Source organism: Aspergillus affinis (genome assembly GCF_023601865.1).
Source record: "Aspergillus affinis strain CMG 70 chromosome Unknown NODE_26_length_314309_cov_85_634089, whole genome shotgun sequence".
Classification (NCBI taxonomy): domain Eukaryota; kingdom Fungi; phylum Ascomycota; class Eurotiomycetes; order Eurotiales; family Aspergillaceae; genus Aspergillus; species Aspergillus affinis.
This window is the reverse complement of record NW_026515807.1, coordinates 284-23,732: the sequence shown is the minus strand read 5'-3', so window position 1 is coordinate 23,732 and position 23,449 is coordinate 284. Positions and strand designations below refer to the sequence as shown.

Genomic DNA, 23,449 nt, shown 5'->3' with positions numbered 1-23,449 from the left:
ACTAATTTTTTCATAAATACCCAACTTTATCGAACTACCAAATGCTATACTTCTGGTTTCTTCATATGCCGAAAATGAGCTCTAATACAATACTAACGCTTGCCGGAGGTCTTATACTTCCATGCACAAAACATCATTCTGTATAAAATCCTTGGGGTTGTGTTTTCCAAAACCAGCAGTATGCACCAGAAATGCAAAAAATCTCAATCGATGCCCCATGGCATCTTATGTAAGTGCCTGTATGAACCCACTGTCGATCAGAGTCATGAACCGATAATAGTACTTGACTCTCATCAAGAATCCACTCGATTGCGGGTTGACACTACTGTCGAGCCAATAAGAACCGCATCCTTCGAGTAAATCGCGTTTCCATTCCTTCAACTCCTCGAGATCCGGACAAGTCGTCCAGAAACCATGCGGTAGACCCTTGTAGACAAATCTCCGGGGCAAAATCCCCTCGTCCTGCAACAGCTCATCGAATAAAAAGTCTCGTCCCGACGGGGGTCCTACCCGCAGACATAGAACGCCGCCCGGAGAGCTATGTTTGCGTGGGATTCGAAGAGAAGCGGCGAGAGGCGTTTATCACTAGGCGGCGCTCCGTACTTCTCTGCTCATTAAGATTGGCTGTTAGGACCTCTCACTCACTCGTGGTTTGGATTAGGGTCTTGCGGAATCGGGACTCACTGGCGAAGTAGTCTATTGATTTCCTCATCAGGCCCGGCGCATCGTTGATCTCATCTACGCTGAGGATTCGATCCCGGGATTTCTCTGGTCGGGCGTCCGGGTGGCAGAAGCTGCCTGCTAGGAAGAGCAGCCCGGTCAGCTTGGAAGGAAGGTTATCTTGGGCTGCTAGATGGGCGATTCCGGCCGTGAAGTTTGCGCCAGCGGAGGTGCCGCCTAGGATGGATCCTTTGCTTAGGTCGGTTGATAGCTGCTGTGGTAAATCGTACTTAGTACCCACTTGGGAGTGGCTGTGGGGCCTGTGAAGTACTTGCTGCTAACATACCTGATCAAGACCGTAGAACGGTAGCGAGTGAGGCTGTGTTTCTTGGTCGAGAAGAAAGTTCGTGATAGCGGTGATTTCTTCTATTACAAGAGGCGGAGGGATTCCTGACATCCAATCTCTTTCATCAACCAGACAGAGCCTGCCATGTCACCCGGCATTTCTTCATTCTGTAACTTTCAATGCGTTTACTCGCAGATATACCTACCCGCAATATTCACATCACACTGGCAACATTGATAGACAGTCGAGATTATTAGATCATATCTCGATCAATGGTTATATCGTACACACAAATGATCCCAATTATACCAAGAATACAGATTTTCAATTCCAACCAGTACATTCGAAATAAACAGTAGAAGAAGAATTGTCTTCAAATAAAGTTGAGCACTAAAATCAGCCTTGCCAGTGATCATGTGACAGGCAGCCACCTCGTGTCCAAAGTGGCGATGCTACAATTGCAACCTTGACTCATTCTCCGTCGTTTGTAATCCTCACGGGATACGATTACTTTGCTTCTATATGTTCTAGTGTCTCAGGCCTCAGGTAAAGTGTCAATTCTGTGCGTGTTGCGTGTTGCGAATTGCGAGTCAGAAATAATGCCTGCCGCACCAGGTCCACAAGTGCTGGTCCTCCACCCCGGCAAAACCGAACGCTTGAATAGATTGGAAGATGATCGCATGCTTCAGACTGTATTTAGACTGGAAGATGAGAGCAGAGTAGCCCCGTACCACTCCAGACGACCTCACAAGAAGTCCAGGGCAGGTTGCATAACCTGTAAGAAGCGAAGAGTCAAAGTGTGCCCGTCATATCTCTAGTACTATTCATGTCGACAAGGCTAATTCTGGTAATATAGTGCGACGAGAGCAAACCGCATTGCCGGAGGTGTCAAGTTCGTGGTGTTGAATGTAGCTATGCGTCGGGGTCCGAGTCCTCCGGGTCTGACAATAATAGCCCTCTCGAGATGATATCAAGACCTCAGAAGCCTAGCACAACGGACTTTTCCTTGACTCTTGCCAGCATGACTGCGCAGATCGACGAGAGCCTGAGCATTGGATCGGACTTTAACGCCCCCAGCCTAACACAACCCTATAGTCTGGTGGCGTTTCAGCACTTCATGAAATGGTCTACGGCGTCAGTCGGGCTTCCTGCCATTAGGGCAGTGATGGAAAGCGATATGGTACAGGTGGCATTCAGTGTGAGTCTGAGCATTAATGTTTTTCACCCCGAGGATCTGGCGTCGCCTCTCGTTACTAAGGCAGTAACATAGACACCATACCTACTGTACACAATCCTTGGAGTCGGCATGCTTCATTTGAATCGTGCCTCCCGATCAAGAGACGCTGGCCAAAGATGCGCAGAGGCCCATTTCTGGCAGCAGGCCATCCGACTATACCAAGACGCATTACTACCAGGAGTCAATCAGAAGAACTTCGACGCCCTCATTTCGACATGCATGTTCATGGGCGTGGTGTCCATCTGTCCAGAGAACTTTGAACCTACCGATTCCTGGGTCCTTACGAACAACCCGGCCGACATGAACTGGCTCTGCCTGCAGAGTGGTCTGCGGTGTCTATTGGAACCAGCCGCTCGTTACCTCCCCGGGAGTATCTGGGAAACAGCATTCAAAGGATACGAGGAAGTCGAGTGTCAACTTTTCAACTACGATGACCAAGTCGGGCGACAAGGTCTCGATCCACTCTTTGCGGATTTTTGTGGCATTGATGACCTTTCTACTGCCATGACTAGCCCATATTATACTCCACTTAGGCAGATCACCACGCTTATTCAGTTGGATAAGAATATGCCTAATGCTGCCCGATGTACTACATTCATGGGGCGACTGGAATTTGAATTCCTGGATCTGCTTCGAAGCAGGGACCCGCCAGCTCTGATTATTCTTGCGCACTGGATGGGCTTGATGTGTTTGCTGACTGAATGGCAGCCCTGGGTCGAGGGGAGGTTGAGGAAAGAGTGTGCAGCCATTTGCATGTATCTGGAGCGCAGTTCAGATCCTCGGATCCCACCGCTGCTTGAATTCCCTGCTCTTGCATGTGGCTATGTCCAGCCTGTGAGTATAAGTTGATCATGAATGAATATTGCGTTACGAATGGGGGTTTGCGTTAGCGAGATTATCGCAGGAATCAATTTGGGCATCCAATGGATAGAGTATAGAATATTGCGTTATAGTTGCAAGAATAATCTGGATCGTGGTATGCCAACCACCTTACTCAACCTCGAATTCTTCTCGTCAGACTGAACAGATCGTTCGTTCGTGAGTTCACGTAGACCCCCAGTCTCTTTGGGAGAATTGCGCTTTTCCACGCGGTCAGACAGCAATTCTGCACTCTCTAGGTCATGGAATCACTCGGTACAGCCATTTCTTCGTCTCGATCAAGGAACAAAAATCAGGCATAAACCCTTCGCAAATATCTGGTATGTAAATAGATATGTACATCCGGACCTGTCGGTCCAACATCACAGCAACCTGGGGAAGCCTTCCAATGCAAAACTTTTTGAAAACAATATGCAAAGACCGCCGATCCGGGAATAGCCAAGGTACAGAAGAAACAATAGTAAACCAGACAGATAGAATACATACGCCACATCACCGTGATTCATCCCATGGACAAAATTACGCCTCCTTCGAGTTCGCGCCCGGAATGAACGGAACTTCGAATACAACGGCCCCATTGCGGCCATCCGCTGCGGACCCGTCGTGGTAGTTGTTTGCAAAGCACTTCCAACGTCCAAAACGGTGCTCTTTGCCGACGGCTGCCACTATGCAGAGACCGCGGGGCTCAGACTCCGCGGACTTCGACTTCGACTTGGACTTGGGCTCGGTTGATACCTGGCCGGGCTTGACCGAGTCGGCTCGTCGCTCGAAAACGGCAATACCGTTGACGACGCCCTTAACCAGTGGCTCGGGGGTGTCTTTGGACTCGTCGGTCTGTGGCGTATCGACAGCCATATGATCCGGGTTGGCAGGGGTGTCGAAAGCAAGAGACTGCTTCAACTGTGCGGACGGCGTATCGGGGGAGGACGCGTTTCCTCCTCCAATAGGTCCGAGGGGAATAATCGTCCGTTTATCTTCAGAAATCTTCCAGGCGCGAATCCAGCCATCCCAACTTCCACTGAGAACGATATCCGTACCCGGAACGGTGGTCAAAGCAGTGATCCAGCGAGGCATCCGTCGAAGAAAACGAGAATTTGCCGATGCAACCTCCTGGTCAACTTCATTCGAGAGCTCGTCGAGAGGAGGAATGGGGTCGAGTCCGTGGGCGAGCGGGATTGTATGGAGAGGCTTTTTCTTGTGAGTCGACCAAAGCGAGAGAGCACCAGAGTCTGAGCCAGTAACAAAATGACTAGGAGGTAGAGGAGCGACACAGTCGATGTTGTTTTCCTGGTATGAGTCTTTCTTGGATCCACCGCGGAACACCAGCTGCGATTCATCCACAACCTTCCATAGTCGGGCCGTACGATCGCGTGCGCCCACACTGATGCACTCGTCGATTGTCATTGCCGCCAATGACGAGACATGGTCCTGATGTCCAAACAGCGTCTCAACATAGGCGTGACCTGCAGAGCTCAAGGACCACGTTTTGATCGTGCGGTCAAAGGAACCGGAGAAGAGTTGTTCTCCAGAGCTCATGCTGGAAATATGACGAGCAAAGGCAAGCCCGCTGACCGAGTCTCGGTGCTGTGGAAAAGTCTGCAATGGCTTCAAGGTCGCTCCGTCCCAGATAATCAATTTGCGATCCTCCCCACCAGTGGCCACGAACTTCCCCGACGGCGAAACGGCGACAGACAGGATGCTCTTGGTATGGCCGTGCTCTTCCTCGCTCTCGGCGACCTTTTGCAAACCTCGCACGAACTTCACTTGCTTCGGCTTTTTACGCTGCGGTTTCGGGGGCCGTTTCGATGCGGTATCCTGATGGTTCGTCGTGTCGGCCGGGGTTGCAAGTTCCCACTTGATCAGCGTTTTATCCTTGGAGACCGTGTAAGCATAGGGCGGATGGACCGCGATAGATGTAGTCGTCTGGGTATCTGCTCGAAAGAAGGTAGGTGACGCTGTCGAGAAAGCCAAATCCGACGCAATTTGGCGGTACACTCGCCCTTTGAATTCGTCCTTCCGGAGCGTTAGAAACGCGCGGACCCACGAGAAAAGCACTGTATATCAATACATACCACATCCTCTTTCAGTCTCTCGGCAATCAGATCTCGGTCGATTTCCGCCGCATCGAACCCGACATCATCCACCTCATCCCGTACATTTTCCAGATATCTCTCGGCAAGTTTCAATCTTCGGTCCGCGGCCGTCTCTCCTTCGTCGGAATCCGAGCCACTCTCCTCGGACAGGGCTGATGCCTGGCCTGCCACGTCTTCCTCATCCAAGTCACTTCCCGAAACCGAGTCATCCCGTTCCCTCGAATTCTTATCTGCATCGACTCCTCGTTTCTTGGACGCGGGGGCTCCGGCGCGGTCTTCTCTCTTGCGCTTCCGCTGAGAGGCGGGCAAGGTGAAAAAGGACGACATGGCCCAGGATCGCTATTCTGGAGATTGCCGGAAGTCTGATTTGCGGTGATCAGCCAATTGGGACAGGCGAGCGTATGCGAACGGGAGAGATCCAAGTTGATCGGAAATGCATGAAGCTTTCGCTCTCACTTTTTTTCTGCCGGTGGCCCGTGCAGGCGGAAAGCGCAAGAATGTTACGCCTAAATGCTGAGTCACCCGCCCAGCTCTCCGCCTCAGGCTCCTAAGCAGCTCCCCAAGGCAGTCAAGCTCCGCGCGGCCAACGAGTAACCCAGACCCTTCCTCCAACTACCCCATCATCCGCCGTTTCTCTTTCTGCCCTTCTCCTCATTACCTGACCACCGAAATCAACCATGTATGTTCTAGGATCTCGTGCCAATGGATTTCACCCCCAGCTAATCGGTCGTTTGTTAGGGAGGTTCTACTGGGTATCACTGGCAAGGACTTTGTCCTTCTGGCAGCGTCTAAGGCCATCATGAGGGGTCCGACTATTATCAAGGCCGAGGACGACAAGACACGACAGCTGAGCAAGAACACCCTTATGGCTTTCTCGGGAGAGGCAGGAGACACCGGTTCGTATAACCGACCCAACCGCCGATGAGTTGTTGCATAGGTGAATGGAGCGGGCAAGCTGACATGGACCCGGGTACTAGTACAATTTGCGGAATACATCCAAGCCAACATCTCGCTTTATACGATGCGAAATGGCACCGAGCTGGGCCCGAACGCAGTGGCCAACTTTGTCCGAGGAGAATTGGCACAGAGCTTGCGATCGCGCAGTCCGTACACTGTCAACCTGTTGCTGGCTGGCGTGGACTCTATCTCCCAAAAGCCCTCGCTATTCTGGATCGATTACCTGGCCTCGTTGGCCCCCGTTCCCTACGCAGCTCACGGATACGCCCAGTAAGTGGAGAACCGGATGCCGGGTCATGTTGACCTCGGCGTTAAGCGCCGTCGGAGGAACAGGAACTAAACCTTTCTAGATACTACTGCTTGTCGACCCTCGATAAACATCACCATCCCGATATCACGCTCGAACAAGGCCTCAAACTCCTAGAGATGTGCACGGACGAGCTGAAGCGCAGACTACCGATCGACTACAAAGGAGTATGTTGCAATGGATATACCGCTCGATGGATACGAATTTTGCTAACAACGTCTAGGTCCTAGTCAAGGTCGTAACCAAGGATGGCGTGAGGGAGCTGGACTTTGATAATGACAGGATCGTCAAGAGTGCGTAATGCGGTGTTGTATCATACCAATATCATCATGTCTTTTGTTTTCGGCTTTACGGGACCTGGTTTTCTTTAACATTTTTTTTTCTCTTCCTTATTTTTCAAGAACGAGTGCATGGCAAAAAATCAATTCGATGAAGTAGAACTCGACCGTAGCTGTCATGGTAGATCCCGGCAAGGCGATGGTAGACCAGCCATATGTCATAGTGTCGGCCGGCAGTTTGTCTTGTTTGCACCCCACCGCCCATCGCGTTTTCGCCGGTTTCGATTCCCGCGCCGGTTCCCTCTTTCAATCCCCTTCACCAAATCATGATGCCCAAGAGACAAGCGGAGTTGTCGCTGGAGGAAGACCTCCCGGCAGGCTCTCCTGCATCCAAGAGAGTCCGCGTGGAGGATGAAGCCTCCGAACAAGAAAACCCGAGCCACGGGGCCCTACCGCTGCGCCGAGCCAGTGGACAAGAGACCGAACAGCACGAGCGCAATGAAGAGAACATCCTTGCTGCAGCCGATCAGGAGCAAGAGGTGCTAGCCGAAGCAGCACAGAAAGAGGAGAGTGAGTCCTCCGACGGCGACGAGGAGGACGACAAGCCGGTGATCGCGGCTCCGCAACGCCAATCGCAACCCATAGAGGGCTACAGCGACCTGTACCTCGACACCATTAATCGCGGCATCCTCGATTTCGATTTCGAAAAGCTGTGCTCAGTCAGTCTGTCCAACATCAACGTATATGCCTGTCTCGTGTGTGGCAAATATTTCACAGGCCGAGGACCCAAATCGCATGCCTACTTTCATGCTCTTGAAGTCGGACACCATGTCTTCATTAACATGGGCACCAAAAAGGTCTACGTTCTCCCGGAGGGATACGAAGTCCAGAATAAGAGTTTGGAGGATATCAAATACGTGGTGGACCCTTATTACACCAAAGAAGAGGTCTCGAAATTGGATAAAGAGGTCCACGATGCGTTCGATCTGGCTGGGGCCCGCTATAGACCAGGTGAGGATGGAATAAAATGCTGCTCCCGACCCCCTTAGTTCATGGCACTAATTCTGGTTTTAGGCTTCGTGGGAATGAACAACATTAAGGCGAACGATTATTTTAACGTGGTGGTTCAGCTCTTGGCCCATGTTTTCCCGGTTCGCAATTACTTCCTGCTCCATGATTTCCCAGCGCTGGGAACGCCACAATTAGTCCATCGCTTCAGCACCCTCGTGCGGAAATTATGGAATCCCAAGGCCTTCCGATCCCATGTCTCGCCGCATGAACTATTACAGGAGATCGCTATCCGATCATCGAAACGTTTCACCCTCACCCAACAGTCCGACCCTGTAGACTTCCTGTCATGGTTCCTCAACAACCTACATTTAGCCCTCGGAGGTTCCAAAAAACCCTCGAAGAACCCAACGAGTGTGATTCAGGCCGCTTTCCAGGGTCACCTGAAGATCGAAAGTCAAGCGATCACGGCTCATTCTGATACCCAAAATGCCCGTCTGGTCTTCACCGAGTCTGGCACCATCAACAGCCAAACTATCCCCTATCTTATCCTCACTCTGGATTTGCCGCCGACTCCTCTATTCCAGTCCTCCAATCGCGAATCCATCATTCCCCAGGTCCCGTTGACCACTCTCCTGAACAAATACAACGGAATCACAGCCTCGGAGAAACTCGCTCATCGAGTTCGGCATCGTCTCCTCCATCCCCTCCCGCCTTACCTCTTCTTCCACATCAAGCGATTCAGCCAGAACCGGTTCGTCTCAGAGCGGAACCCCACGATCGTTACCTTCCCGTCCCCTCGCTCCCTCGACATGTCTCCCTACGTCGAACCTAAACCAGAGATCTGGCCGCCAGGCGAGCCGATCCTCTATGACCTTGTGGCCAACATCATTCTTGACCCCACGGTGGCCGCCCCTGGAGCAACCGACGAGGCGGCAGCAGATAAGGGCGTCAACGCGGCCGGCGGGTCATCGTCTTCGGGGGCCGGCGGAGGCAGCGAAAAGGTTGCCTGGCTCGTTCAGCTGCACGATAAGGCGATGGAGGCGGAGAACACCCGGCACCAAACCCAGCATGCTGGAGAGCAGCGGGGACCGGAATGGTTGGAGATTCAAGATCTGTTTGTGAAGCGAGCCGAAAGTGAGACTTTGTTCACCAGGGAAGGATATTTGATGGTCTGGGAGCGCCGAAAGGTTCCGGGCATGTCGAATCGAAAGGGCAAAGCTGCTGCCAAATAAATAATGGGCAGTTGATAAGATAAAACAAAAAAGACATTTACGCATGTATTTTTTGACCGGGAATCTTCGACGAGACTTGGTGTTGAGGTAGCTTTTGTATAATTACAAGTCATGCTTACGATAGGCAATTTTCTCTTTCACCGTGCATTGCGATTTTTTTTTTTAAAAAAAAAAAAAAAAAATTAAGAACAGTAACACGGGAAATGAAGCTCCTTCGACTAAATTGAACTAGAACTGATGTTCTCATTAACTGATAGTTGTAATGTATACTATACAAGACTCATAGAGTGCCCCAGCCACAAAACTTCCTGCCAATTTTGATAGCGGTGCCGGAAACGATGCCCCAAACGCTAGCATTCACAGCGGCTTGCATGCCTACCATCAAGGCCATTTTCCCCATGTAGGCGGTGATATCAGTTCGCGAGCCACCGCCACCCCATGCACCCAATTCACGAACTTCAGAGCTCAACGCAGGAGATCCTACGGATGATAGATAGGCGGAAGCAACCGAGCGCAGATAGAGGGATTCGAGCGGGAGGAAAAGCACACCCGTGATCATAGAAGCAAGATGGGACGCGAGAGAGTCAACAGGGTGAGAAGAAAGAATCGTGACTCGGTGAGCGATGGAGGAGGTAGTACTAGCGGCTGTTTGTTGGCGAACATTGGGGTCGGATATCCGGGGGTATATTTCTGAATCGAAGTCGTTTTCATGGGCGGGTTCCGTCCCAGGGTTTCCATCATGGTTGTCCTCTGGGCCTGGCTCCTCCACACTGTCAGGCAAGATGCTGCCTAGCGTTGACACTGGCTCTGGCCCAGTACCTGAGGTCGTCTCTGCCCTTGGGTTCAACTGATTGGGTGTAATGACCATTGGGCTTTGTCCGGCTTCGGGTGAAACAGCGGCGGTTAAGTTAGAGAGTCCATCACTGTCAGCTGTGTCCGGGTTGACAATAGCGGCCTGACCTTGGTTGGCTAGAAGTGCATCCAGTACTTCCGAGAATGATCGACGGCCGGTTGGTATACCATTAGCATTGGCCTGGTCGGCGTCAAGCGCCGTTCTGGTGATAAGTTGGCCATTTCTTGGTGTATTTCGGGGATTCAAAAGTTCTAGCTGCATTGTGATAACCTCTGAGTTCTGGTGGATTAAGGAAGCTCGAACACGAGGTGAGGTTGGAGAGGACGTTGCGGGAGATGACGGTCGAGAAAATAGAGTATTAGAGCGTGAATTCCGCCGGCTCTCAGAGACATCTTCGCGGCGATTCTCCTCTGCGTCGTCCGCAATGGCGGATGAGTTGTTGATGGGAGCCACATCATTTACTCGGTCCAGTAGAGCCAAGTCAGGGAATTCCCCAGCACTCATTTCTGCGGGTGATTGAGAAATGGGATTTTCTTCACCATGCAACACTCGATCGCGACTAATATCGCTCACGTTGGCTGCCAGTGTTCCAGAAGCGACTGGTTGAGCACGGATCACTTCTTCCGGGGGAGGAGGAACCGTCGACTGAAGCTGTAGTTGCCGGGCTCTAGTCTGTCTTTCGTTTGACAGTTGCTCCACGCTTAACGGTAAGGATTCGAGCCATTCTCGCCTGCGTCGTGTATCTGACACTTGCTCTGGTGCCCGTGATATCCGTTGCTCCTTGAAACCAAACCAGGATAGAACCCATCTCCGAAGGAAATTCACTTCGTACAATATGTCCTCGGCAAAGGACATATTACTCCGGCGGTTCTCCTCTTCAGACCGTCGCCCAAGGGTTGGAACCATCCAGTCGATAAGGTCGTTGTCAGATGCCACTTTGATAGAAAGCTCATCGGCTAGCGTAGGCTTAGGCAACCGCCTCCGGATTAACCGATAGAGCCTTATTTCTATGACCGGGCGCAGGTACATATAAACATAGAGCAAGAGCGAGGGCGCTTTTGCCAAGGTTAAACAATATCCACCAAGCGACTGAAGAGAGAAGTCTGCAGGTAAGGGGGGGAATTGAATAGCGGCCATTTCACCGAACGGGATGAGAAACCTAGCTGTCGGGAAGAACGACGAAGGCACGAGATGGAGGGCTTGTAATAATGAATACATGTATGTCTGCACAGCTAAAACAAGCAAGGTTCCTCTTGTTCTATAGATTCTGTTAGCTGTCGGCTTTTCAAGGGATACCGCGATCTACACACGCAGAATGCAAGATATTGAAAGATGCCCGCACAATCTTAGACAATGCATCGTCATCAGGAAAGCGGCTTTGAATCAGTGAAATTAGACGCTCCAGTGGATGATGTCGGCAGATAGACAGGCATGTCCACATAGCCCAGGCCGGAATCCCCGCGAAATAAAATCCATGTATCCCAAGGAATGCACGCTCACGGCCCATGATGCCCAGCAGAGGAGCGTGCGTGTAGCTTTTGAAAGTCTAAAGATCCAACGTAAGTTTATTATGAGGAAACCAACATTTGGTGACTACAATTCAGCATCAGACTTACTTGTATCCGGCCTGCTAGTGACGACGTCCACCATGTGCCAAGGAAAACCGAAACTTGGTCTATGGTAGCCATCACCAATCCGTAATCATTCTCAGCAGCCAACATCTCGGCTCTTTGCTGTTCACTAGGGCCACCAGTGTTCCCATCTTCGCTAACGACGATTCCCATGGTGGAAAGAATGTCATTTTTAGCTCTTCGGAGCTCTCTACCGAATACTTTGGATTCATGATTGACTGGATGACCTCTTTCATCGTAGTCTTGGACATAATCGTCCGCATACAAAGTTGATCTCCTTCGCTGGGCTGAGGGAGCAAGATCTGCGGTAGATCCTTCGGGACGCTCTGGAGCTTCATATGGGGACCGGCCCTGGAACAAGTTCGGTTAATCAAGCATCCCAAGATGATGAAGCCAGGTTGCGACATCAAGAAATAGATAGGTTGAAGATCACGAGTGTAACACAATCGTATAGTATTAAATACAGCGCAAGAGAACATGCATCAGGAGAGGCAGAGTACAAGACTTCTATATTTTTTGGTTTCAAATATGGGATATGCCAGAACTCGAATACAAATGAGAGCATCAAGGGACAGGGGAGAACACTATGACGCCAAATATCAAAGCTGCAGTAAAGGCCCAGGATCAAGGATGGGTAAGAACAGAAAGTTGGAGCCTACCAGAGCCAGTCTATTCAAATACGCTTGTCGCCCCATCACGTCGCAGTATGATGGAGTTCATTCCCGGAACTCAAGCAAGCATTTTGTCCGGAGGAAGTAGAACTTGCTGATGATGGTCAACGAGGAAGTTGTCGATTTGCCCGCCTCGGTCTTTCGTTGCAGCGGCTGCAGCGGCAGGGGCGGTTGCCGCACGGGCCACTGCCGATCGGGGATTTTTTTGCGACAAACAGACCAAACATCTCGAAAAAAGATTCAGAAGTTTCCGCGCAACGACACCCTCGACGCTCAGCAACTCCCTCGCTTTCGATCGGTGCGGTTTTGTCTGGAGTGTATGATGGCGCAGTAGTTTACCAGAATCAATCCTGTCGAAAACCCCCCACAAGCCATGTCGAAAGCTGTTGTCAAGACGACCTTCGAGGCGTCTCGGACCCTTCGTCCTATCTACACCGGAGGAAGTACTGCGCTGGATGCCAGTGGGCGATTGCTGGTCACCTGTGTCGGTGAAGATGCCCTTGTTGTGGATCTTGAAACCGGTGATCAACTGGCCAGCCTCGAAGGAGTGAGTCGCATCCTTTTTCCCCCACTACGAAGCGCAATTTGTTAACGAAGTATAATAGGATGGAGAAGTCATTATCAGCTTGGCCAGTATGTAGTTGAGCAGTGTCTTTGACTGTTGGATTTTACTAATTTTTCTTTTCTTCAGTCACTCCGTCGGCCTCCCATGTCATTGTCTGCTCGCGCTCAATGGCCATGCGCATTTACTCTCTGACGCCTTTCGATGACACCTCTCGGACGATTGAAGCGGAACTTGTTCGAAGCCTCAAACCTCATACGTCGCCGGTTGTCACCACCGCAACGGATCCTACTAGCACATTTGTGGCCACTGGTGCCGCCGACGGGTCTATTAAGATTTGGGATGTTCGTCGTGGCTACGCTACGCATACCTTCCATGGCCACGGCGGTGTCATTTCGGCTCTGTGCTTCTTCCAAATACCGTTCCACGACCAAGAAGACAAGTCTTCTTCTAAGAAGAAAAAGTCGAAAAGCAAATCAAATGATGACGATTCGGATGAGGAGATGGAGGATACCGGTCTCAACGGTGTGGACTCGGCCGATATCCTTCGGTTGGCCTCTGGAGACGAAGAAGGCACAGTACGAGTGTGGGATTTGAAAAAGAGGAAGCCCATAGCTACACTTGAATCCCACGTGTCGGTGGTCCGAAGCTTGTCCTACTCTCCGGCGGAGAATGCGCTGCTGTCTGCTGCGCGAGACAAGACCGTGATCGTTTGGGATGTTCGCACATTCAAGACGCGTAGGATCATTCCGGTCTTGGAGAGTGTGGAAGCGGCTACTTTTGTTGACGACAGTGGGCTGTGCGTGGTTGGAGGCGAGAATGGTAAATTGCGCGTATGGGACTGCAACCGAGGAGGAGAGGTGACCCATGAGCAAGAAGCGGGAGAGGATTTCGAGGCAGTCGTGGCCATTCAATATTCCCCGGGTATGCCGTTCGCTATAACAGTCCATGCGGACCAGACACTGCGTCTTCACTCGCTCGAACCTCTGTCCAACCTCAAGCCCGGCTCTTCGATTGAGCCGCTTCCCGTTATCAGGCGTATCTCTGGTAACGACGACGATATCATCGATCTTGCTTATGTCGGGCCTGACCGGTCCATGCTTGCACTTGCTACAAACACCGAGAGTATCCGAGTCGTTTCGGTAGGACCGTCAAACGACCGGCCGTCTGTCAGTGAAGAGGATTATTTTGGTGCGGACGTCACTCATCTGGAAGGCCATGACGACATTATCATCTGTATCGATGTGGACTGGTCCGGTCACTGGTTAGCCACAGGTGCCAAGGATAACACGGCACGTCTTTGGCGTTTAGACCCAAAGACTTCGTCCTACGCCTGCTTCGCAGTCTTGACGGGTCATGCTGAGTCTTTGGGCGCTATCAGCTTCCCTCGCGTCCCTCCGCCAGCCAACACCCCGGCGCATGATGACCCCGTGAATCACCCCCCATCTTTCCTCCTCACTGGTTCCCAAGATCGTACCATCAAGCGATGGGACCTGGGAAAACTGACCCCTCTTCAATCCTCGAAACCACACTCTGCTAAGGCGATATACACCCGCAAAGCTCACGAAAAGGATATCAATGCCCTGGATGTCAACTCGTCCTCCACCCTATTTGCGTCTGCCTCGCAGGACCGTACAGTCAAGATCTGGTCCGCCGACGATGGAGAGGTAATTGGTGTCTTGCGCGGTCACAAAAGAGGTGTCTGGTCTACACGCTTCGCGCCCCGGGGTACTCCCATTCTCACCACCGAAGCTCGGAGTAGCACAAACAGAGGTTTGATTGTCACAGGATCTGGTGACAAGACCGTCAAGGTCTGGAGCTTGTCGGACTACAGCTGTCTCCTTACGTTCGAAGGTCACACCAACAGTGTGCTCAAAGTCCTTTGGCTCCCGCCTCCGGACCTGTCTAGCAAGGATGAGGATGAAGAAGATGAGTCGGCCCCGACTCCGAACGTGGCAGCTCAAGCACGGCCGCTCGTTGCGTCTGCTGCTGCCGATGGTCTCGTCAAGGTCTGGTCTCCTTATAGCGGAGAACTAGAAACCACACTCGATAACCACACGGATCGAGTGTGGGCCCTCGCCAGTCCCACGCCATCTGGCTCGCGTGCCGATGCTTTGACTTCGTCCACCCAGAACAGCTCTTGCCCCTTTGCGCTTGCCTCTGGCTCTGCCGATTCCACCGTCACATTCTGGACCGACACTACCTCTGCCACCTTTACTGCCACCGTCAGCGCAAACTCTGCCCGCGTCGAACAGGACCAGCAGCTGGAGAACTACATCAGGGCAGGCGCTTACCGCGAAGCCATCACGTTGGCCCTTCAACTCAACCACCCAGGACGACTTCTTTCTCTCTTCACAGCCGCCATCGATGCCGCTGATGACCCTTACTCCACTGATCCCAAGAAGGAAGAACGCGCCAACAGCTTGACCGGCGATCCCTCCATCGATCACGTCCTTCAAACCCTCGGCTCCGAACACCTGCGTAACCTCCTTATCCGCCTGCGCGACTGGAACACCAACGCGCGCACCTCGCGGGTGGCTCAGCGCATCCTCTTCGCTCTATTCAGGTCCTATCCCGCCTCGACTTTCACCGAGCTCGCAAGCTCCACTATCGCCAGGCGCAGTGACAACGGCCGTACCGCAGCCGCCATGAAGGACATCCTACAGGCATTAGCCGCGTACACCGAACGTCACTATCGTCGGGTCGAAGAGCTCACGGACGAGAGCTACCTTGTTGAATGGGTCTTGGGAGAGATGGACGGTGGAATCGGGTTAGGGGCACTGGGTGTTCCGGAATCGGACGATGTCCCTGAACATGAAAAGGATGTGCTCATGCATGGAGCATAAAAAAAAAAGGGAACTTCCTTCTCCTTTCCCCCCCTGTGAATGAGGCTATGTAAAAATAGACAGGATGGTTTTCTTTATTACTCGGCGCGTTCTACTGGAGTCCCATTTGCTTTTTTTTTTTTTTTTGGTTTTTTGGCATCTCAGATTTCTTGGGAGAAGATAATGTATAAAGGAAAAAAAGTTCTTTTTTATGTCTATCAGCGTCTCGCTTCTATATATACTTATTTGGATTCCCTATTGACAAACCTTTCGACATGGTCCAAGGTGCGATTTTGGTGGCTTGCATCTGGAAAGCTTCGTCGAGTGCTGGGTTGATACGGCACCGTACGTGAACAGATACTTCTATAGACTGTTCATTAGGCGTATTCTGATTTCCCAAGTTCCTAAACCGTGTTCGACGATCGGTTCAAGTGACGGATTATGCCTGACTCTTGAGGGTCTGGTCGTGGATACCAAGAAGTGGTTACTCTTGCAAAATTGGGTCTGCCTCAGGCAAGATGCTCATATTGGTAGAATATAACGATATATGTGGATTTTTATGAGGCCCGATACCATCAATCGTCGTATCTTCTTCGACGGTGCGAGTCGCGATCACTGTCTCGGTCTCGATCCCGGCCGTGTCTGCTAGAAGTACTCGACGAATGTCTCGAGCTATAGCGATCATCATCTCGATAGCGATGGCTCCTATCACGATCCCTATCACGATCCCGGTCTCGGTCACGACGGTCGCGGTCGCGATCTCTGTCTCGTCGATGTCGGTCCTCTCTCCGGTCACTATCAACCTCACGGTCATCGTATTTCCGCCTCGAGTACCGATCCCCAGAAGATCGACTTCTGTCTCGCCGTGAAGACCCCTTCTTCCGTCTGTCGTAACGATCGCTGTCATCCTCATCGTCGTAATCCCGCCGGCGATACTCCCGATCCCGGTCTCGATCACGGCCATTCTTTTCCAGGTTGCGATCCCGTCTCTCTTTCCAGTCATCGTCGTCGGGCTTCTTGGCCTCCTTCTTCGCGGCCGCGAGCTCTTCTTCCGTCGTAAATGAGCCCGTCTTCTTATTCTGCATGAGGACCGGCATATAGACGCCTTCGGTATTATTCTCGCCCTCCTTCCCCGCCTTCCTAGACCCCTTGCGCATCGCAGCTTTTCCCCAGGCCCCAAATTCCGCCTCGGCGCCCTTCCCCTTGATAGATGTATCCTTCGCGCCAATCCCCAGAAATCCAGGCCGACGCTCAGGAACCCGTGGTTTATCCGCGCCCGCCGAAGGAGAGCCGTATTTCCCTTTTCCGACCGATTGACCTTCCTTCCAGCCCATACCGCGGAGCAAGGCGGCGCCAAACTCCTCCACGGGCACTGCATTGTACTGATCCAGCGACGCGGGCTCCGGTCGCGCCGCAATGTCCGCCCGGAACGAGGACGTCTCATCGAAGCGGGAATCCTGGTCCGCCGACTCAATCACCAGATCCGACCGAGCCTCCGCCTCCCCTTTACTCTCGCGGATCAGCGCATTCATCGCGATTTCATCCTGTGTGAGCGGTTTGCGCGGTTCCCGCTCGGCATCCGCATCGGCGTCCTCCATCGTCTGATTACCATTCGTCGCCGTCTCCGTCACCGTCGCGGATCCCTCAAGCCCCTCTGCCTGCGGCGCCGTCTGCGCAAAACTCAAACCATAAGACACGCTAGGACCACTCGTCTCGAGATTCTCGCCCGCGACCTCACCGCGCTTCTCAGCCTCCCGCATCGCCTGGACTTCCTTTGGAAGCAAATTCTTCCCCTTCGGCCGAAGGTTGACGCCCGGGCGTCTGCGCCAGTTATTGTTGCTTGCGACGGGGATTACCAGTTCGCGGGGCTCGTTCGATCGGTCCGCGGGGATGGCGGTGCCGGTCATGGTGTCGAAGCCGGTGACGGCCTCGTGAGCGGGGCCACGGCTGTCGGCGTCGTCATCGTCGGACTCGTCGTCATCCTGTAGGTTGTGGGGTCGGCGGGGGAGATTTCGTTTGTTGGAGGCGTCGGGCTGCTGTCGAGGCGTCGATTGCATGTTGAATGAGGTTTTCTTGGAGCCATTCGCAGCTGGTCGGCCGCCGATGGACATGCTGAATGGTTTTGCTGAGGAGGATTCCGACGGCCTGTCGCCGTCCTGCGGCGGCTGAGACGAGGACATGGCGGGAGAGCCTCTGAATGTGTTACTTATGAAACAGGCAGACGCGAGTTGGCAAGTATCAAAAGCAAGAGGGAAGCGTGACGGAGCGGGTGGCGAAAGCTCCGGCTTAAGCGCGCGCTTAAATATGATCGGCCGACTGAATATGGAGAGCTCATTACTACTAGCTACACATTAAATCGATTATATCTCGGGTTCTGCTATTCTTTTCTTTGCTCCGGAACACTAATCATACAATCGTAGTGGTATTTCATTCCATTCCATTCCTTGCGAATTCCAACCTTCCAATCCAATCCCCGTACCGTGGTAACCGCTTTATCAATACATGTAGTACAAAACCTTGGGAAAATAACAAAAATAACTTGAAAATGACGATAAAAGGCCCGGAGGAACAAACATACTGGTCTTATGTCTAGACGGCCAGAAGTTCCAGGCAATTCAATGCATGTCGGTGCAAAACTAAACCCGAGATCGACCCCAAGGGTAGAGCCATCATGGAATAGTTCGTCAGAGAGAAGGGCGGAATAGGGATTAGGAGGTAACATGGGTGAGGGCATAAATGGGCCAGACAGCATAAAGGTGAACTCCATCAGTTGCATTGAACCGAAAGACAAACAGTGGTTGGGGTAATAAAAGGGTATGGTGAAAAAGTGACAATATTTACAGTTGAAAATTAGAAGAGAAGTGTAAAAAGGGAGAGTACAATCGTGTGATGTCCACCTTAGTTCCCGGCAGTCTGTGCCTGCGGTGGATTGGGGCTCTTGCTTGAACCAGGCATGGGTCCAGCCTGTGCACTACCGCTGCGTTGATTCTGCGGCGTTGCGCTTCGACTAGGCTGGGGAACCGTTCCGTTCATAGCAGGTGAGCTTCCGACGCCAACTCGGCCCTGTTGCGTATTTTGTGCCACGCGCATCATGGGCGAAAAGCCTTGTGCTTGCGGTACCTGCATCCCCGGGCCCCCGTTCATGCCAGATTGAGGAGGTTGGAAGTTGCCATCGTGAGATACTTGGTAATTGGCCGAGACAGCTCCGATATTACCGGCGGCAGCGGTCATGGCAACTTGGGACATGCGCGATTGCTGATATTGATGCAACCTATCCGTGGCAAGTTTGTTCACCTGCTCAGGGGTCATGTTTGGATTGTTCCTTTGTATCTGATTTTGAAGGCTGCTGATGGTGGGTACAACGCCGTTTGAGAGGAGATTGGGCTGGCCCATGCGAGGAGAGGGGGTCGACACGCCTTGAGGTGTGCCGTTGGGGAAGGATGGGCTTTGCATGCCGCCTCCGGCTTGAAGAGCAGCCATCATAGCAGGGTTGTTCGGGGCACCATTGGTATTAGACATATTCAAGTTGGGAGAATGCGATCCCTGTGGCACAAACTGCTGCTGGTTGTGGAACTGTTGCTGAGCATGCTGGGGTTGAGCTTGTTGAGGCGGTTGCGGTTGCGGCTGTTGTCGAGACTGCAGAACCCGTTGTTGCTCCTGCAAACGGTTTGCCTCGCGAAGGACTCGCGCATTGTCCGGGGACGTCTGCATTGGCAGAGTAGTACGATTTCCTGCATTCTGGGCCATACCGGACTGCGGCATCATTTTCATCGCCATGGGATTTGGAGGTACCGAGCTATTCACAGGTCCACCGGGCATTCCTTGCATTTGGGGTCGTCCTGAGTTCACTCCAACCCCAGGTGGTATTCCATTCGGTAGTCCATTCGGTAGTCCATTAGGCATTCCATTCGGCATCCCATTCGGTGTACCACCGGGCATTGCAGGGGTTCCTGGGTTGTTAGGCACACCATTCTGGTTTCGCCCAGGAGCATTCATCATTTGTTGTTGGTTGGGAATCTGACCAGCGCGCTGAGCCGCCAAGTTCGCCTGAATTTCATGTCAGTCCAATCCGAAATGCCAGACACAAAAGATGGGCACTCACTCTTTGCTGGGCGATCATTTGCTGGCGGTAGTGCTCTTGCCTCTCTTGCAGCTTCACATCCCGCTCATACTTCAGCCGACTGAACTCAGCTGGCGTCGACAGTGGCGGCTTCGGTTGATTTGCTTCGTTGACTTTCCTAAGCGATGCCAATTGAGAAGCTAAACCCGGTCGCGAAAATTAGTCAAATTTGTATTAGATGCAGTCAGCGTTGTCGTTCTTACCGTGTTGCTGCTTTTGCAGCATTGTTTCACGTTTTTTTGCCAACTTCCGCATTGCGTCAAGCATGGCGAGGTGCTTAGAAGATCTTCTCCGATCAACACGAACTGGTTGTGTGGTTCTTCTCCTGACTGGCAGCGGTGCCTGGGGGTTGGCGTTGCCCTGTTGTTGTTGCTGCTGCTGTTGCTGTTGTTGGGCAGCCTGCTGCTGTGCTAAGACGGTGCGCTGCGCTGTCTCCAATCGTTGATGATAAGCTCGGAAATATTGTGTCTTCGACAAGTCAGCTGGCAATCCTTCCAAGCCAACCCAACGTTCGAAACATTCCCAAGGTGTTCGTCTCTCTGCCCCAGAGGTGAATTGAGATGAATGGGTAAGGCAGCTTGAGATGAGCGACCAGTTGTAAGCATATTCCTTCACAAGCCGGCGCAATTCATCATCTTCCGCATAGGTCCACTGGGACGAATTTCGTGACTCAAAAAATCCCACTGATGGCATGCTATACTCAGCCGGCGGTCTGAAACCATGGCCCGGGTGGATCCGATCACGGATGTGCTTATTCTCGGGCCGGAATAATGCTACATTGGTTTGCTCTGGAGGAAGCTCCAACACGCGATGCTCCGGGTCTGATTGGTACTGCGAATAGTCATACCGGCTCCGCTTGCGAGGCGGTCCCTCTTCGTTGAACGCTATTTTGCCTGGTACGTACTTCGAGAGAGGCAGGAGCTCGGTCTTCCAGGAAGAATCCGGGGGCTCTTTAAACTCCGGAAGGTTTGTATCAGGGGCGAGATTGACGGGGGCATAGATTGGCAATTCATCCAAGAGCTTCTGGGCTGCCGGTGTCATATCGAGAGAGAAATTAAACTCATCGGAACCAAGCGAGAATATTGCGGCTGGCGCAACAATATCATGAAGATCATGACGAGGCTCGTCATTGTAACCCTCGCTAAGCGAATCGTCCTCCATCGAGGGGACTAGATCCGGAGTGGGATGGGATATTCCAAGCACTTCATCGCCGGTCTCGTCTGGAGGCGACATAATATTTGATTCGGTGGCTTCCTTCAATTTCGGCGCTGAAATTCTGGCGTTGACACGAAGCAAAGACCGATGTTCTTGATCACTATTGACGAATTCCGCACACCAGTCCGCGCAGCTTTTTGCGGCGGCGATCTTCCACTTTCGCTCTTCTCGGAAATCGGTACGCATCCACTTCATATGATCCAAAAGAACATCCCAATGAGAGCCCTGGCGAGGTGGCTCCACGGATCGCTTGAGTTGGCGCAAAGGCCATCTATTCGCATTTTGAAGAGCGTAGATGCGCCGCAAGGTGCGACTGTCCATTTGTTCATGATACTCAAGGAGGTGGTTTTCGGTTGTCAATGTTTTATGCGCGGATGCTAATAGAGTGTTAAGAGTCGAGCCTCGAGGTGGAGTATAAGCCCTGTTTTGAAACAGAATGTAAAGGTAATCTTGCTCCTCATTTAGCCTAGCAAGCTCACCGGACTGCTGACGAATAAGATCCATCGAGTCATTTTTGTCTGGTTGCGGTGGTTGCTTCGGAAACACAACTGTGGACAGCTTGCTCCGTTCTTTCTCTCGTGCTTTTCGGTCTTTGAGGCGCATCTTAGCTGCAGAGGTGGACGAAGAATCAGAGGCAGATCGTGTGCCGTCGGCGGGCTTTTCAGTAGCATGGCCTTTATCGAGGGGTGATAGAGCTGATTTCGGGGTTTCTCCAAGGATCTCAGACACTGACTTGTGCCTGATGGCGCCCGAGGATACTCTAGTTATCATTCTCTCGGGTTGGGACGATACTGACGGGGCGGGCGGAGTGTCTTTCTTCGATAGCGGAGTTGCTGGCCCTGCGGTTGGCTCGACCGGAGATGTAGTCTGCACGGGCTTCTGTTGACTCAAAGCGGGCGATTCCTCAGCGGCTGCAATCGCTCCCTCAGGTTTAATAGGCTCGGGTGGTGCGGGTGCAGATACTGATTCTTCGCGCTTTTTCGACGAATCTTCGGGACCTCCCAGTGCCGGAACAACATTCTCCTGGATCACTTCGTTTGTTGAGGGTAAATCATCATCGTCATCCCCAATGGCCTTACTCGCCGCAAGAGTGTTTTGCTGGAGTGACTGGGCCTCCTCTAGGCGAAGCTGTTCATCCGGTGTGGAAGGAACCAGCGTTGGGGGAGCTTGGGCAGGCGTTTCAGGTTTCTGTTCTGGAACAGCGTTGTTCGAAGTCTCGATCGAATCCTCAGCAGGGCTTGTATCTGGAGACGCGCCGGCGGGAATAGGCGTGTTGCTGGAGTAGGGACCACCCGAGGAAATGGGAGAGAGCGGCTGCTCAACGTGAACTTGGCTTCCAGTAGTGACAGACGACCGTTTCCCGAGGTCCTTGCGCAGGGATGACACTTCACTGCTTCCCGGAGCAGCATCGACCGCGCGATTCGGTTTCGATTGAGCTGGCGAGACATCACCCACTGCGCCTTCCTGGCCTTGGGTACTCGTTGGTCTCTGGGGAATCGACTGAGGTATCTTCAGTTCGAAATCAGACTCCGTCGGCTTGTCAGCTACTGGTGTGGATACCTCGGGTCCTTGGGGTGTCTCAGATGCGATGGCCGGTGGGGGTTGAGTAGGAAGTTGGGTCGCTTTCAATTGTTCTGGCGCAGGAGTCGCGGGCTTCTGGTCTGGTAGCTGCTGGGCTTGTGCTTTCGGACGATCTGTGCTCGCGACAGGCTGAGGAGCAGAGGGCCTTCCTGCCGGTGGACTGATTGGGGTGGCATTGTTTGATTCAGACGGCACCTCAGCAGGCGGTGCTGTTTCCTTGATCTCGCGTTGTCGGAGCGCTGCATAGTTAGAGAAGGGCGGTAGCGTAGCTTCGTTGAAGAAATGGCCTCTGTAATATAACCATCAGCAACGCGCGCATGTATACTATGTAATGAAACAGTACTATAGAGATAATTACAAAAAACTAAAGACACAGAAGTGAAGAGAAGGGAAAAGACAAAGATAAACATGAAGATGAAGATCAATAATATTGAGTGAAAGAAGCCAGAAAGAAAAAGAAAGGGAACGCGCAGGGTGGGACTTACTTGGAGAGGTCGTTGGCGTCGAGGAACGCCTGTTCTTTCTGGTTATATAACGGGTCCGCCGAAGCGCTCTCGGTCGCGCCCGCGAAGCCTACGGTCGCAAAGTAGAGCTCGCTCAATTTGCGCTTCCGCGACAACAAACAACGTCTAAAATTCCAAATAAGCGATAAATCGACATTGGGGAAGGTAGAGTAGAGTAATGGGTCGCCGGGAGAAATTAAATACTTACGCGATCTCATCGTTCTTAGACTGGAGAAGCTCTTCCCGGAGCATCGAGTCTATTTCGGGAACACAGCATCCGATTAACGCGCTAAAATAAAGGGGGATGGATTGAGCGAAGTCATCCAGATGGAAAAAATCGCTCGAAAATGATGGAAATGATGTGGTTGTGTTGTTATGGGATGTGAAAAATCAAGACGCGCAACGATATGGCCTGAAGGGATTTTTTTTTCTGAGGGGGATTGGTAGAGAGATCTCAGACGGGTAGCAACCTTTTGGGGGGGGTGGGA

At 52.2% G+C, this 23,449-nt stretch overlaps 8 protein-coding genes across 8 annotated transcripts; 3 read left to right on the top strand and 5 right to left on the bottom strand.

The window, feature by feature from the left end:
* Positions 1-637: 637 nt before the first annotated feature.
* KD926_005357 (alpha/beta-hydrolase) lies at positions 638-1,117 on the bottom strand (the record flags this gene model as incomplete). The annotated part of the gene is made up of 2 exons (XM_053098575.1): positions 638-934; positions 1,007-1,117. 2 exons carry the CDS (start codon positions 1,115-1,117, stop codon positions 638-640), a joined length of 408 nt encoding a protein of 135 aa, XP_052957484.1.
* A 488-nt stretch (positions 1,118-1,605) lies between these two features.
* Positions 1,606-3,092, top strand: KD926_005356 (Zn(II)2Cys6 transcription factor domain-containing protein; the record flags this gene model as incomplete). Its single annotated transcript, XM_053098574.1, has 3 exons — positions 1,606-1,698; positions 1,863-2,204; positions 2,277-3,092. The coding sequence occupies 3 exons, from the start codon at positions 1,606-1,608 to the stop codon at positions 3,090-3,092; spliced, it is 1,251 nt and encodes a 416-aa protein (XP_052957483.1).
* A 549-nt stretch (positions 3,093-3,641) lies between these two features.
* KD926_005355 (ribosomal RNA-processing protein RRP9) lies at positions 3,642-5,542 on the bottom strand (the record flags this gene model as incomplete). The annotated part of the gene is made up of 2 exons (XM_053098573.1): positions 3,642-5,135; positions 5,195-5,542. The coding sequence occupies 2 exons, from the start codon at positions 5,540-5,542 to the stop codon at positions 3,642-3,644; spliced, it is 1,842 nt and encodes a 613-aa protein (XP_052957482.1).
* Positions 5,543-5,725: 183 nt separating this feature from the next.
* On the top strand, positions 5,726-9,000 carry KD926_005354 (snRNP assembly factor; the record flags this gene model as incomplete). The annotated part of the gene is made up of 7 exons (XM_053098572.1): positions 5,726-5,805; positions 5,954-6,111; positions 6,193-6,442; positions 6,523-6,646; positions 6,703-6,772; positions 6,995-7,768; positions 7,832-9,000. 7 exons carry the CDS (start codon positions 5,726-5,728, stop codon positions 8,998-9,000), a joined length of 2,625 nt encoding a protein of 874 aa, XP_052957481.1.
* Positions 9,001-9,280: 280 nt separating this feature from the next.
* Positions 9,281-12,179, bottom strand: KD926_005353 (uncharacterized protein; the record flags this gene model as incomplete). Its single annotated transcript, XM_053098571.1, has 5 exons — positions 9,281-11,111; positions 11,164-11,229; positions 11,281-11,399; positions 11,470-11,835; positions 12,144-12,179. The coding sequence occupies 5 exons, from the start codon at positions 12,177-12,179 to the stop codon at positions 9,281-9,283; spliced, it is 2,418 nt and encodes an 805-aa protein (XP_052957480.1).
* A 349-nt stretch (positions 12,180-12,528) lies between these two features.
* On the top strand, positions 12,529-15,563 carry KD926_005352 (U3 snoRNA-associated protein UTP13; the record flags this gene model as incomplete). Its single annotated transcript, XM_053098570.1, has 3 exons — positions 12,529-12,702; positions 12,761-12,788; positions 12,847-15,563. 3 exons carry the CDS (start codon positions 12,529-12,531, stop codon positions 15,561-15,563), a joined length of 2,919 nt encoding a protein of 972 aa, XP_052957479.1.
* Positions 15,564-16,117: 554 nt separating this feature from the next.
* Positions 16,118-17,722, bottom strand: spp2 (spliceosome ATPase-activating subunit SPP2; the record flags this gene model as incomplete). Its single annotated transcript, XM_053098569.1, has 1 exon — positions 16,118-17,722. The coding sequence occupies one exon, from the start codon at positions 17,720-17,722 to the stop codon at positions 16,118-16,120; it is 1,605 nt and encodes a 534-aa protein (XP_052957478.1).
* A 718-nt stretch (positions 17,723-18,440) lies between these two features.
* Positions 18,441-23,213, bottom strand: eaf1 (MYB and HSA domain protein; the record flags this gene model as incomplete). The annotated part of the gene is made up of 5 exons (XM_053098568.1): positions 18,441-19,589; positions 19,645-19,802; positions 19,866-22,747; positions 22,944-23,087; positions 23,170-23,213. The coding sequence occupies 5 exons, from the start codon at positions 23,211-23,213 to the stop codon at positions 18,441-18,443; spliced, it is 4,377 nt and encodes a 1,458-aa protein (XP_052957477.1).
* Between the last annotated feature and the right edge of the window lie 236 nt (positions 23,214-23,449).